Source organism: Cheilinus undulatus, linkage group 21 (genome assembly GCF_018320785.1).
Source record: "Cheilinus undulatus linkage group 21, ASM1832078v1, whole genome shotgun sequence".
NCBI classification, from domain to species: Eukaryota; Metazoa; Chordata; class Actinopteri; order Labriformes; family Labridae; genus Cheilinus; species Cheilinus undulatus.
In genome coordinates this window covers 18,314,877-18,331,019 of record NC_054885.1, presented here as the reverse complement: position 1 = coordinate 18,331,019, position 16,143 = coordinate 18,314,877, and the positions used below count along the sequence as shown (strand labels likewise).

The window sequence follows — 16,143 nt, the reverse complement described above, 5'->3', positions numbered from 1 at the left end:
TCCTACATAAGCTAAATTAAAACATCTCATTATATGAGCTAGGGATGTTCCTAGTGACTCATTTTCAAGACAGTACAGTGACATTTTAAGTCAGACTAGGTGACTAATACGCCAGGGCATAAAGGTAAGAAAGCACTCAGAAAACACTGATAACTGAGTCATTTTAATCAAGCTGAAGGAAGCATTTTGACATTACTGAGCTACATTTTATTTTCAGACTGCACAGATGACAGCATCTGCAGGAAAACCATATCAAATTGGTTTGCTTAGGGTGGCCACTGACCTTGGATCCTTTATGCATGTTAACTTTAACATGCATGTGCTGAATATACTTGTACAAGGCTATAGCTGTTATGCCAATCTAACTTGACACCAATTACATGTAATGCTCTTCAAAGATCAGCAGCTCCAATGCTTTCCTCCATCTGTGATTGTTAGTATACAGGCAGCAAAGCAAAGACAGCAAATCAGGTCCAGTTAAACAACAGGAAATTCGATTTGTGCCCATATAACAATACCCATGGACTAGGAAACAGTGTGGATCTCTCTCAAGTCCAAATAATGCAGATTTAAGCAGGTAATAGTCTGTTTTTCACCCATTTTTGCCCACTCCTCACAGAGCACACTTCAGTGCTTTGTTTTGCACATGACGTGAAGTCAGTGCAAACACCTATTGTTGTGTGTGTAGCTCCACCTTTTTGGGATGGATAGATACCATAAGATTGGTACCCCTATGGATGGGTGCCAAAAAAGTGGTATGGTACGGGTCAGTTTTTTAGGACCCTTTCAAACTTTTGCTGAAACTAAGGCTGAATGATTTAAGAAAATAATCTTATTGAGATTTTTCTACCCAATGTTGCAATTGTGATTTAATATGCTATCATTTCATAAGTTCCTCATAACTAGGGCTGAACAATTTTGAAAAAATATCCAATTGTGATGATTTTGAGTCACTTTGCAAATTGAACTGTTGTACTAAAGGGAATGATAACTTTTATATAATTCTTATATTTAACAAAAAAAAACATACAAAATGAAAAAGATAGGATTTTTTGGTACCCTATCTAAAAATATGCCACTAGAATGATTGCATGAAATGTAAAACATAACATCTCTGCTGCAAAAAAAGTTTTAAAATGGTATTTTGACACAAAAAATTGCATCAGGCTATATTGTGATTTAATGTAATTTGCGATTAACTGCCCATCCTTAATGAAAACGCAAAAAAATGCATGCCATGCTGTGCTACATTTCTGTTAGCACTGCTGATGTGCTGTGTTCTTATTGGCTGGAAGTTTATCAAGCCTTAGTAATACTACAGCACACACTGACTTCACTGATAGGTGGCTAACATTAATTCACATAGTTCTGATAAAAGTCACCCATGGACGATAGGTGTCCAATTAACCATCATTAATATGAAGTATTAATAATAATACATTACTCTAGCCACCTTGTAATTCTGCTGAAGACACAAAACTGTTCAATCTTGTCACACATATCCCTAATCTGAGCCATAAAAAGCCATTAAAAGCATAAAGTATCACTATAGTCCAACCGTTCTGCATTAAGCTTACATTGAAAATACCTACAAAGAGGCAGTCTTACGCGGCTCTGCAGTAGCCTCTCTTTGTTATGACTGCTGTGGCTGCTGTGGCTAATTTGCGTATCTGATATTCCTCTCAAACCCACCCGGCTGCAGCGCGTCTCCTCTCATTCTTCACTCTGACCTTCCATTCCTCGGAGAGACCAGGGTCAAGTACCCGTGGACATTTTGATGAGATAAAGGGAACGCAGGGGCCCTAACCTCTGTGCTGATTCGCTCTATTGTTGAGCTGTGAAAATGCAAGCTGCTGGCACAGAAATCTGAGTGGATGCTGATCGGGGGGAAAACTGCATTTTTTCCGCTTGGTTCTCTGGTGTCACTGCAGATATTAAATGCTGAGCAGGAGGAGATGAAATAAGAAACACTGACCTTCTTTATGACACTGTCCAGAGTCTCAGGGCGGCTGATGTCGAAGCAGATGAGCACCGCATCCGAGTCAGGATACGCCAGCGGCCTCACGTTGTCGTAATAAGACGAACCTGCGGACACACAATAACATATGGCATAAGGTCACAGTGTCTTCTGAGAAGTTCTGCCGGTTTTAACCCCATGAGGTCCTTCATCCTGACCATATGGCTCATCTGCCAGTTAAAAACATGCTGCACATGCCTGGAAGGTGATCTAAAGGTCATTAAAACATGGATTATCCCATTAAAGCAGAGGCTGTGACATGAACTTGGACATGCTCCTGCTTAAACACTCTCCAAACATGTTAATGAGTGTAAAGTTTAACAGTCGTGTGCACATATTTGAGCATGTTTGTCCCTTTGGGCTTTCGCACAGCTGCAGCCGTCCTTTATCAAAGTGCTTTATAGGGAATGTCGAGGGGTTACACATTTAGAAAGTGAATTATAGAGGGCTAGGGACCGTAAGACTTGTGCACACAATCCATTATCATCCTGAAACAACAGTGAATGCCAAGCACAAAGGCCAAACTAAAGGTTGAACTCCTTAATTCGCCGGACTCATCCCTCTTCCTGTCTCTCCTGCTAATGGTCCTTGTTTAAAATCTCCCATTTTTTAAGAATCACATGCTCCTAACACGACTCTCCTTGGCCTCACATTTAATTTCTGCACCTTGATCAAATTTGAAAGCGGAGTCGACTCTTTGTAACAGCAGTCCTGCTCTCTCGCAGCTCTCATTAGGAGGCTTGTAAAAATATCTGGGTTTTCTTGGAAATGTGGTTTTTCGGCTCAGGGCACCCGCCCTCCTACCACCCCTGGGAGCTGGTACAGGCCTGAACTCCTCATTTCGATAGCAATAACAGCAAGATGGTGGTGAAAATTTAGTATCAAGAAAACTCGGTTCTGGTGGCAGACGAGCATCATTTTAAGAAATGAGAATAAATATGAGTAAAACATGTTAGATACAGTCAATAAAAGGTGACCTGCCTGAAGGTCACATAAGCTAAACATGATAAATGATAGATTACCATGCTGTTACTGAGCTTCATATCAGATCAGCACAATAGGCGCTCAGCCCGTTAAACTCTGCATGCCTTTGTCTGGAGAGTTAAATGGAGTCTGCACAATGGTGCTACAGGCTGTTTTAGCATTGCTATGTTCTCTTTGTTAATGATGGAATGAGACTACCACAATAGCTGCACGCGGCCCAAAGCCCCCGTTATTCAGCTGCCTGTCCCATGGTGACATGCCCCCTCCCCACTGAGAACAATGCAACAGGCTGCCCTGACACAAAATCCCAGGATGAACGCAACAGACTGATGCTGTTTGGGCCTCCATTAGACTAGTTCTTATAACATTTGTACATTCCTTTACTCACATTATTTTAGATACTGTGTATTGTTTTGGGTAGTAATTCAGAAGGACTGAAATATTTTTGGCAGCACAGCAGTGGAGTCTTACATTTTGCAAGCTCAGGATTATGTAATGAATTATTATGATATGATACTAGCACACTTATTTTGATATTGTGGCAACAATAATAGAAGTTCTAGGCACCTAATGGGATAATTTCTTTTTTTTAAATCACCAAAATTTGCAGGCCAACTTCTGAACATTGTCAAAACTGTACCAACATATTTAATTCTAAAACAATGCCGTTTTTGTTCAACCTAGACAGTCTAAATGAATTTGTCTGCAGTTTTTTTAAAACATTCATTTGCCTCCTACATAGCTGTCCCATGAAATAAGTGTTATTTTAAAAGTTTCACTGCTTTTCAGTTAAAGTGATCATTTAAAATAGAAGACATTTACATGTCTTTGAACATGTCTAAATATATTAGTGATGTTCCTTGGTGAATAAGTTCAATTTTAGTTAAATACAAACTACTAATGTGTTTAGTCAACTGATCTTAAGTTAAGAAAGCATTCAGGGAACAGTTAAGCACTGTTAAAGTCACAGTGGCAGTGGGTAAACAGCAGGGCTTGACTAGTAATTTGACATACAGGGCATTTTCCTGATGAATGGAATATGGCTCGTATTCCATCATGTTTACCTCTTTCAAAAAGAGATTCTCATCCTAATCCAGGGTTAGTAAACGGCATGAAGTTTGTTTTGCAGAATGTGGCTATAATTAGCATTGGTAGCCCCACTTACTTTTGACTCTCTTTGCAGGTTAACATCCACATTCCTGTGATGAATGTTGCCATGCAACCACACCGTTTCTATGAGACGCCATCACTGCCATCAGTTTGCTTTTCTTTACATTTGTCTTTGAGCATTACAGAAGCAATGCACTTGCCATTGACTAAAGCTACAGGAGTGTTGGGCAGCTGCTTTATAGTTTCGACAGAGCGTTTGACTGGGATTGTGGGCCTATATTGGAAGTAAAAGGTCAGAACTTTGTAAACCAATTCATAATTCTAATCCCACTCCATTGGCTCAATGTATGCATTCCTAAAAATATGAGTGTAACATTTTTGACAACCTTAAAACCTGATGATTTGTGGAGCAGCTCCATAAAGGTACTCCAGATTAAGTTTCTGCTATCAGTATCAGGACAACTCAGACATTTTTAAAATATTTTTCTTCTTTTCAAAGAAATTCTTGACTTCATCTCGTAGTCATGAGGCAGAGAACCATCATGCCATCTTTTAAGATGTTTAGCTTGGAGGGCTTGATGTTTCGCTACAGAATGTGATCATGTAATTCTCTTTCTTGTGTCTACAGCAGATCCTTTTGCAATGCTTGTTGTGAGAAAAAGTGTATCTGGGCTTATGTGTACAAACACATGACTTGCATTTCCAACCAAAGAAACCATTTCAAAGCTGCTGCTTGGTCTGGCATCGTTTCTGAAGGCTTGGCTCATGTGCATCAACAAAATGACAATGCCACCACCTCTAGTGGTCAGAAACTTTTACAAGGTGGTTCTCCGAATGCTGCCAACATCTATGGGAAATCTTTAGAAAATATGCTTTAATCATTAGTAAAGACTGCAATGTTATCTAGATTCTTCTTTTTACAAACACAAGATTGCTGCTTTTTTGCACCGCTGAAAGCAGGGCTGACTACACTCACAAACACACTCCCAAAAAGCCCAATCTCCCAGAGTTCAGCAGTCAGCAAAGCACACATTGTACGACAGCAAGCTCTGATTGGTAGCGGTCACACATGAGGTGCTGTAGCTGCTGAAGTCGGTCTTTAGTATGTATTACAGGGCTGCAGACCTGGACTGAAGTTAAAGCAGGACAAGAAAAGAGAGCAAGCATGCAGAGGTGCAGAGGGGACAGAAAAGATTTAATGACTTTGACGCAGAGGTAAGGGCAAGGTGCAGCAGTGAGTGATATCAAGAGAGACGAGTGGGAATTAAAATCAAAATCCAGATGAAGGGAGGGGATGTCAGGCGTAGGAAAGTTGAGACTACGCTGCTTGTTTGACTAAAGATGTAATTAGAAGCTGGGATGAGGCCTTTGGGATCAATTTGTCAATCCCAAAGATCCAAATGATTGACAGGTCATGGTCACAGCAGGCCTCGTCTCAGCGCAGCAATTCAGAGCTCTCCTGCCCTGAGCGACGGGAAGCTCGCTCAGCACTTCTACAAAGTCAGAGAGAAAAAGTCCTCAGAGGAAGACGGAGAGGTGGAAAAGTGCTACGTTTAAAACCAGCAGGGCAGGCACTCATAAAAAACAATCACTGCAACGGTCAAGAACATGAGCAGGGACAGAAAGTGAGAAAAAAGGATTGTAAAATATATCACCTCCACCTCCTTAAATGCAGCGGCTCTCCCTTTCTGTGAAAAGACATAAGAGGAGATAAAAGCAGCTGTAGCCGTGGAGAGGAGGAGGAGGGAGCGCAGTGGTGGGTGTTTGGGTTTGTAATGAAAGCACTGGACTCGACAGGACAGATCAAATAAAGAGGTATGAGAGCTCTGGGTTGGCTATGGGTGGAGGTGGCCTGTGCCCATTCACTGTGAGGTGGAACAAAAGGTCAATTGAATTTCAGACAGAGGCCGGACGAGATGGATGGGAGCACGCCACTGGCAGCAACCTCTAAAAACCATCGCGCCTGGCGTGGAACGATACCCTGCCACGCCGTGCCAAAGCAGCCGTAACATAAAACACCTCTCTCCTAACGTCCTCCTCCTTGAGCATTAGCATTAGCCTGATTTAGCACCAGCTATCTATCTCTTACAGAGAAAAGTGGATTTCTTTCTTTATTACCGCAGGGCTAATTAGCGCTAAGCCAACAGCAGCGTGGCGCAGGAGGCTCCGACGAGCAGAGGTGACAAGAGTAGGAGGAAAGAAGTCCTTAGAAGCCGTCAGTCGAGCTTCATCAAAAGCCAGAAATATCCCAGAGGATGTTAAGGCGGACAAGAACTTAGCAGAGCGCTAATGTACAGTAATAAGGCTGGAGGCTTTGTGGTATGACTTCATTTGGGCCTTGTGTCCCCCGACACTTTGACTGCTCCATAGGGGTAATCCGCCTGAAACATGACGGCTCTCTATCAGCTAATTTAAACCCTTTGCTTTGAGAGTTTCTCTTTAATGAGAACTAACAATGTACCATATTGAGACAGAGGCCAATTTCTCCTGACTTGATGCCTGAGGGAGAACGCTCCAATGTGCTTATAACAACGTACTGCTCTTAACAAAGTTGATTAAAGTAGAGGATCTGACAACCTGCATATCAGAGCATCTCAATTTACCAACTTCATTGATGATGAATAGTGAAAATCAGGTTAGAGGCTTGCCATATTTCAAAGTTAAACAACATATTCATCATCAGTGGGCCACAGTTATACTAGGTAGCAATGAAGGGTGTTCCCAGCGATGATCAGCTGACGGCAATTATTTCCTCCCAGCTTCCACAGCCAATCACAGCTCTTTCTCTCATCACAGAGGTGTATTTAAATATGACATACCTCTCACTAATCCCTTGCATTAATGTTGATGCACCGCACTGCTGCTGGTAAAGCTTAATTTCCTCCACCCAAGCCACCTCCTTTATAGCATTAGGTGCTCAGTGAAGTATTTAAATCAAATACTTCTTACTTTACTTAAGTAGATTTATGCACCAGTAATTTTACTTCTTTTTAAGTTAATTCTAACCAAAGTAGCTGTCCTTTTTCATGAGTACATTAGTCTTGTACTTTTTCCACCTCTGGTACTTTATAACCTGGAACACAGTGGTACATCACTTCAGCTTCCTAACCATAATGTGACAGTAAATGAAACTGGCCGCCATCTGACTATGGGGAATAAAAGTTCCCTTACAAATGGCACATTTTCTTTGCCAGAATATTCTTCAGGTAATCTGTGAGTTGTGAGAGAGCATAAGCATCTCACAAAGCCTTAATCTCTTTCATCACAGCAGGTATTTTCTCTCTCTCTGTTCACTACATGCTCATTTCAAATGCCACTGAAAAGCTAACCAGTCTGAGTGAGAGAATAGTCTTTGCCTCAAGGCCCTCTCATGTGTACATGCACATATGGCAGGGAGACAACAGCGACTAACAGCCTCATTAGGCCACATAGACTCCGAAAAACAGGCATGCACACAAAGAAAGACAGGAAACAAGGGCTACCTTGTAGCCCCCTAAACACCCTCTGAAATGTCGCCAAATAAACAAACAAAAAAAAAAAAAAAAACAGTGTGACTGTGTTAGCTGCAACCTTAGAATCACGACACATTCAGGCCTGCATACACTGCGTCTTTTTTTCTTCCCATGCAGCTGTTTTCCTCTTGAAATCCACCTTCAAAGCAAAGGCAAAACATTTCAAGTCGGGGTGGCCGAGTATCGTAGCAACCTGGAGGGATGCAAATGGTTTCATTGTGAGCCCCTGAAAGGAAGCAAGGATGAAGAGAGGAGGAGAGCGAGGGGATCGTGGAGGCTAATGACTCCGGTGCATTGACGGCTAGAGGTGATGAACAAGAGAAGAAGAGGGTTGGTGCTCCATCCTTTAGGAGGTTGAGCAGACTTTTCTTTACTGACGGTCAGGTCTGTGTTGTGAACTGTTATGGCTTCTCCTAAATCAGTGTTCTTCTTCTTCACAAACTGAGGTAAACAGAGACTGAGGCCAAGACTCTGTTTGAAAGAAGGGCACAGTTACTTTGACCCGGTGTACCACTCTGCAGTAAGAGACAGCATATGTTTTATTATGAGAATATAAACCTGTTAGGAAGCCTTTCTTCTACAGTCCCACATCCAGACTCCAATACAGTCTAATGCAGATGGACCCAGTGACCTTATCCTCATGGCTGACATTTTGAACTCAATGCAGGTGAAATAACTTCCTGTTTTCCATGTATGAAAGGGGCCCAAAACTATTGCCACACAGTTGGAAACATAGCATGTTATGCTAAAGCATTGAGACTGCCCTTCACTGGAGATAAGAGGCCCAGCCCAAACCCTGAAAACAGCCCTGAAATATTATCCTGGATGCACCGATGAACTGGCATAACATTGGTTTCAACTAATATTGGCAAACATTGGTCTATTGGATTCAATCAGTTTAATGCTGGCATCTCCCCTAACTGCTGAACCAGGGAAAATATTTTTTTCTTGGGCAGAAGGGAACCCCTGTGGACAAACTCTGATCTGCTTCATGGTCAATGGTCCCATCTTTGCTGTGCAAATGGGAGATAATCTCTCCCTTCCATCTTACATTTCTAGCCAGAACTTGTATTTCTCACATGATCTTGCTCTCTCTACTATGTTGCTTCAGCTATAAACACAGTTGGCGAGGTACATGTCAGTAAGGGCAAAAGCACGGTTAGAACACTGGACACACATGTGGACACTGCAGGCTAACCTGGCCAGTTATGAAGTTTGGATGCAGCTAGCCTGACTCTGTTCAAGATGACTAATTTTTAATGTTCTAATTTATAGTATTATTATCTTGCAGCTAAACACATGCAGCACTTGGAGTCCAAAACAAATTTCTCTAAGGGGGTAATAAAGTGTATTGTATCATATCAATCATACTGTATTGTATCGACTGTATTGTATCATATCATAAATCAAAGTACTGGCCCCTCTAAAAGTCACCAATGAGCAAACTATGCTCTCAAACTGTTCAATCTTTACGAAAAGAACAACCCATGCTATTCCTTGTGCACATGGTCATTTGCAAAGCACTGCTGAATGCAGAATCTCCTCCAAGGAATTTTGATGACTCTCCTCATGGAACACACTTTGGGACATCTATATTATTTCTGAAAAGACATTAAAGAATTTTAGGGCCACTTGGCTCAAGTTAATACAAGATTTTACATCAAAATGATTTCAAAACTTGCATTCCTCAGAATGTGACTATCAGTCAAAGTCAGATATTTTCAATCATTCTTTTTAAAATTAAAATCAAAAGTTTTCATGGCCGAGTTTTCTTCCAAAGTGCACCATGTGAACACTTTTTCTATTGAAAAGACGTCTAAAAAGTTGTCTGTGGTCACCTTTAAAAAGATGTTCCCACCTGTTTTTTAAAATCTATTCAAAGAAGATTTAACATTTGCTTCAGTCAAAGATTGATAACACACTACTATTTCCTTCCCAAAGCTCTTTGCTGTCCTTCACAAGCATTTTTGTGAAAACTGGCTCCTTTGAGGAATCAAATAGCCACAGTAGCACCCAGGGATCTTTTTCAAGGAAGTCAGAGCAGCACAGGATCTGCTGCACATGGGCTGTCTTCCAGTTTCCATTTTCATATTTTTACACCTGTTTTATAATTACAAACTATAATGTTATAAAATATTAATCAATCTATTTATTTAATAATAATACAGATATAAAACCAACATGTATAACTATTCTTTATTTCTTTATCATGAATACTTATCTTTTGTAATTAAGTGTTTCTGATTACATGATGCTTTGGCAACTAAGCCTAAGCGTTAGTTTGTGCAGGACACGGTAGTCATACACTCAGCTGACTGCCTGCTGGTCCTAATTACTGCCTCCCAGCTTCCACAGCCAATCACAGCTCTTTCTCCCAACACAGCAGTGCATTAAAATAAGACGTATTTCTCACTAATCCCTGCTTGCATTAATGCTGCATGCTGCTGCTGGCAAAACTTAACCTCCTCCACCCCAGCCTCCTCCTTTATAGCATAAAGCTTGTTACACCCTCATATTCAGATTAATGCTACTAAGTAATGACATTTGGATTGTATTTGAAGATTCAGGTAATATATTTAGAACATTTCGGCCAGATTTTGTGCAATCTGCAAAAGCATCTGACACAACATTTATTCAACTGGCAGTCAATTTGCAGTTTTGCATGAAGGAGCTGAAAACAGACGTCCTAATACCTCAATGTTTGCTCACACAGTGGAGCCTGTAGTCTATGTGCAGTACTTTATAACCTACTCACAGTGACGTGCGCCCAGATAGAGCTGTTGATCTGTAATAGAGATAGCTGTGTCAACTTTTCAAAGACATTAGTGCACAGCTGGGACAGTGGAGGTGACACTGGGTTAAATGGCCATTAACCTTCCATGTCTGCAGCCTTCACACATGGGGGATATTGATCAAAGCCCCTTGTGCTTTCCCTCTAGAGGAAGGACGGCCTTTGAAGGGCGATGAGCACCTTCCAGCGATCCGCTCTGAGCTCCACCAGCGAGGAGTTAATGCCAGAGTCTTGCCACCAATCAGAGGCCGCAAAGCCGAGGGCCGACCGTGCTGCTGACAGTACAAGCAACTTACAGCAGCATCACTGTCTGTCTCACGCCGGCCCCAGGGGGGATGGAGATGTCCGCTTTCAGCGCCTCTTCACCCCAAGCTCCGCTTTCATAATCATACGCACACCCCGCCAGAGAAACAGTGACGCATTTCATCTCCTGTCGTTTGATCTCTGTGTCTGTCTACGGCTCTGGTTCACGCTGCGCCTCGCTTTTAAACATCACAACCCTTCTTTTGTCACTCACTTCCTCTGTTGATCTATTTATTCCCTGTCGTGTTTCAGAGAAAAACACCAATCACGTCTCAGCTTTGGTGTTTCCCTTCAAACTATTTGAGACATGACTCCAGATTTGTTGAGGCAGTCTGCAGTGCTGCACCCTTCAGTGACACCCTCGACTCCTTAGAGATGCTTATGCGTTATGATGTTGCGACACAAACACTACTCGGCTTTTGTTTCTGTGAGGAAGTGAAGTAGCTGCAGACGACTGCTGGCTGTGCACGTCCAGAACTTTTTAGACTCTTCTGAGTCACACCAGAAGTGTTGAGTCCTGTCAAAACAACAGCGGTGAGCTGTTTGGACAAAATCTCCAAAAACAGCTCTGTAAAAATAAGACAGAGAAAGGTAAAAAAAAAAAAAAAAAAGATGATTTGTACTTTGCATAACCTCTTTCTTTGCTCAGACTAATCAGTGTTGGACTGGATTCAACGTCACATTTCTTTTTGTCCGGTTGCATAACTCAAACATGTAAAAGCAGAAGATTTTAGAGGATCTAAAAAAGGAGTTTCACTCTCCAAAGGCTGATCAGCTGATCAGCCTCAGGAGGAGACCTGAATTAACCAACATTATAAATAAGACTCAAACAGTGATCTAGCTAGAGAATAAAGCTCTATGTTTTGCTTTGGATGCATTCATATGTATGAATACGAAACAGACATAATGCCATGTTGCTCGGTTAACATGGATATAATGATACATTAATTATTCAAATATGGACTGTTAGACAAAAATGTATATTGAAAGTTTTTTTTTAATCAACTGAAGCAGTAGCACTTATCAATGTCACTTTAATAAAGAAAAAAACACATTAAGGATTGAAACAGACCTATATTTAGTGATAGTCTGTTCTCATAGTGTTGTCTTTTCCTTTGTCTTGATGTTTTAAGGATAGATAAAAATAAGAATGTGAAATCAATCTGTGCTTAGTCTTTTCTCCTCTCACTCTTACCCTGACATTATTTATCCCTAAGATATCCACAGGTGGCTATAGTGGCAATAATCAGCTGCTCTTTTAGTACATTATCCTACACCCTTTATTCCTCCTGGCAGATTAACATTGTTCTTAATGTGGTCACTCATCACTTAGGTTGATAGGTACAACAACCATTTTATACCTCAAGACATGGCCATACTTAGCCACATGCTAAACACTCTTGTGTTTACGTCCAAGAAAGCTCCGGTAGGAAGTCAGAGGCATTCAGTCACGTTACAGCAGCTTCTAGTGGCAGGAGGTTTTATTACAGTTTTAAAAGAGCAATAATCCAGGAATTCAGGCCCGTGTTTATAAAAACCTGATAGTTTAACTGGCTCGTAAATCTTGCGTTGACTCATTTAGTATCAAAATTTGTCTGTTTAGCCAGGCTGATTGTGTCTATCCATACACCAAACAGTGAAAACAGAAGGAGCTAAAAGGGCTTCACAGCTGCACAGAAACTGCAGAAGGAAGACAAGTTCAACCTTAAAAAGGAGGTTTGTTTGTCAGACTTCCTGATGAAAGCTTGATGCCAAAACCTAACCATACTGTAAAAATAAAGGCATTTTAAGTGTTTGAGAGAACGCCTTGGAGTTTTTCTTGTTAAATTATCTGACCACATGAATCCCATGCCAAAGAACACCTCAAACACACTGTTTTGGTAACTACTGGGAGCACTCCTTTGCATTGTTGTTTTCACAAGTTAAACCTTGTTTTCCTCTGGGCGACCATCAAAGCAGCATGTGTTTTTCTGGAATTTAAATGACATATATTCTGGATTTTATGGGAGGTGGAGGGTGGGGAAGTATAACAATTACTGTTCTTCATATTATGCAGCTTTTTGATTCACAATCTTTTAAAATTTATTTTAGAAAGCATGCACTTATTTTAAAAGGGACTTTGGTTTATATTGGTGTTTTATTATTAGAGTCTGAGCACCAACCATCTCTAGAAGTTATTTTTCTGACTGAAGAATCACTAATTTAGGGGCTTTAACATGCTCAGAAACTCAACTCAACTCAAAAATTTTCAGATTTTAGTGGTATCGCGCAAGTCCATTGCCAAACATGAGATAGGTGACTGGGAAAGAGCTACGTGCATGAAGATCAGTACACATGGTTAGATGAAAAGAAGTCTCTTTGGACCATCATCTAAAATCTACCAGAAGCACGATACAAACAGCTAAGTGTCAAATTTTGGCAAACTAGTCCGAGGGATTTTAGCTGATGGACTCCAGATTTTTATTTATTTTTTTATTTTATTTTATTTTATTTTTTATTTATTTATTTATTTATTTTTGCTCATACTGGACAGCCTGGAGATCTTAAGTTGTGTGAACTGTGAGTTTTCTCCATATTTTCTGGGCTTTTTTACAGTGAAAATACACCAATAATGCCTTATAACTTATGTCAATCATCACCAAACTTCACAGGAATGGTCTTGCATTGATCCTGAATACATCAATATCATTACTTTGTCACAGCGCCCCTTCTGGCAAGTTAACATTTCTGCCTCTGATTGTTTAATAAAATTTTCTGTCTGAATATTCAGCCCCTGCACACCATTCAGCCTAGGCTTATAATTTTTTGTCTGCATATGGGTCATCATAAGACCTACAAAAAAGCCTCTTGGAGCCATACCCAAATCTCAACAGGAAGTCCACCAACTTCATCTCAATATTAAAATAAGAAATTTGTGATGGTGCCAAATGACTTTTACTCCTTATAACTTTGCTATAAAATATTCTTTGATCTTCAGCCCTTTCTTGCAAGACAATGGTATCATACTGAACACACCCACATGCAAACATCTCATCATAGTGCCCCCTAGTAGCAACAGGAAGTGACACAAATGGGTCATATCTTTATTCCTCTTATTGTGCTCTGATTTTGAAAGAAAGGTCTCAATAACTGGTCACAACACAGATATGTTTCATTGAAGGATGTCTCACTAGCAATGGCCAGCATTGGATATATTGGATAATATCTCGCTAATTTGACAGGAAGTCTAATACCAAACATCGCATGCAGGATCAAGTTCTGCCTACATAAACAAAGGGTTATGTAGGCAGAACTTGATCCTGCATGCGATGTTTGATCCTGCAAGCCAGATGGATGTGTGAAACACATCCATCTGGCTTGCCAGGTTACCAAGATGCCATTCTTAACCAGAAAACCAGCAAAATAAAAAAAGTTTCCTGCACATAGTTAAGCTCTAATGAAGTTTAAAACTGATGGTGTGAAAACAATCCTCTACAACTGTAATCACTGTGGTTTTTTAGCCTGCAGCTTAATAACTGCACATTCATTTGGAAAAGGATACCAGCAACTGCAAAACAGAAATAACTTTAAGCTGCTGTTTTATGGTCCAATTTTCAACAGTCTTGGCCAAAAACCTTTCCTGGCTGTATTCGGCTTCCACTCTAGTTCTTTGACTAAATATTGGTGATTTTCATGCTGCTCTGCCTTTATTCCCACAAAGCTCCCAGCCTTTCTAAAAGACGACCATCACCTCACATGTGCTCCCACAGTATTCAAGTCATCTTTTTTTATTCCTGTTCTTGTGTAAAACATCACATCCTTTATTTCCACTCCTACACATCTTTCAATCTCATCCCCTCCTTTGGAAACTTGTTCTCCTGCTCGAGGATTTTTCATTAAAACTTGTAATAACAGTGACCGCAGCTCCTTTTTTCATGCTGCATGACTGATATGAGAGAAGAAGTGAGAATATTCAGACAGCAGCTACACGGGGCTTATGTATGAAAGAAAAACTTGTGAGTGGGAAAAGGACATCGTCTGCTCCATCGACTCCACTTCTTCTAGTGTGAAACCATCCAAACACAGCCCTATATCTCTGAGCTATCCATCTCTGCAGCCACTCTGCAGCCCCCCCAGGGAGGCCACCGCCGAGACATGGCACCACTTCAAGAGCAATTTCACCTCCACAAAAGCAGCAGCAGCTAGAGAGAGAGCGCACTGGATCTTGTTTATAAATAAAGTCATCCATAAATGATGGGATCTGTCAGTGTGTGTGAGTGAAGGTGCAGGTGGGGGGTAGACGGGTTGAGGTGAAAGATGGCCTCTCTCTCTGTATCCCCTTACGCACGGATGGGCTGCAGACGGATGCTGAGAGGATTTCGCTCCCCTGGAGGTTTGGAGAAGGGGGTGGAGGGATGAAGCATGAGGGTTTGGAGCAGCAGAACCAGTCAGTGTTTGTGTTTGAAGTGGGCTGATCAAAGCTGCTGCAGCCGGTTCTGTTGCTCTCAGTGGAGGGAGTGGACAGGGAGAAAACACACAGAGACACAGTTCCCTGGGTGGGTTTCCTGTCTGAATGGATGACTGAGGCATTCACAACAGGAGCACAAAGCTGGTTTAGTGCTTGGACGCATTACTTTGTGACTCTTGTGTTGTAAAAGTTGTCCAAACAAATGGAGAGTGCTGGTTGTTGCACAAAATATCAATACAGCAACATCCTTGTCCCAACATGTTATAATATCCCTAGTGCTGAATACTGTGACATCAGACTGATGCTTGTGACATCAGTGGGGGCAATATATACAGAGATCAACTGGCTAAAAAAACAACCTCCCAACTCCCACAGACAATCACAGCTCTTTCTCTCAACACAGCGTGTATTTAAATATGAAGTACTTCTCATTAATCCTTGCTTGCATCAATGAACCACACAGCTGCTGCTGCTACACCCCAGCCTCCTCCTATATAGCATAAAGCTTGTCACATCGTCATATCCAGATTCATAGTTCCTTCTGAACTAATTTAGGTGTTCAGTATGCATTGTCATAAATGTATCCATCTATGGGGGTTTCTAGTGATGTGCTGTCTGGAAAGTCAAAGCATGCTGCTTGACTAAGCAAGGGGGCATCTATAAGAAGAGTTGTCTCCGCCAAGTAAATTTGTATATCCATTTTACAATAAACTGGTAAAATGACAAGAGTGTTCCTGACTGAAAAGAGAGACAGTAGTAAAAAGAAGTTAATCATTAAAGCAGGATAACAAGTAAAGGTAGCACCAAATTATACAAAAAAGACACATTATTCCTAAAAATTACCTTATTTGTATTCCTTTGCTTTCCTCAATTAAATACATATTGTGATGTATCAGTATGTGACTATATAAATGTCATCAACAGCTGTACATTTACTTTTATCAGTTGTAACACTGACCTGAAATAATGCACACCTTTA

At 41.0% G+C, this 16,143-nt stretch overlaps 1 protein-coding gene across 1 annotated transcript in view; it reads right to left on the bottom strand.

The window, feature by feature from the left end:
* Positions 1-16,143, bottom strand: part of rnd2 (Rho family GTPase 2) — a 46,952-nt gene that overhangs the window by 8,434 nt on the left and 22,375 nt on the right. The window contains exon 4 of the mRNA XM_041778560.1: positions 1,976-2,085. Within this exon, the coding sequence (XP_041634494.1) occupies positions 1,976-2,085 (110 nt within the window). The remainder of the gene's footprint in view (positions 1-1,975; positions 2,086-16,143) is intronic.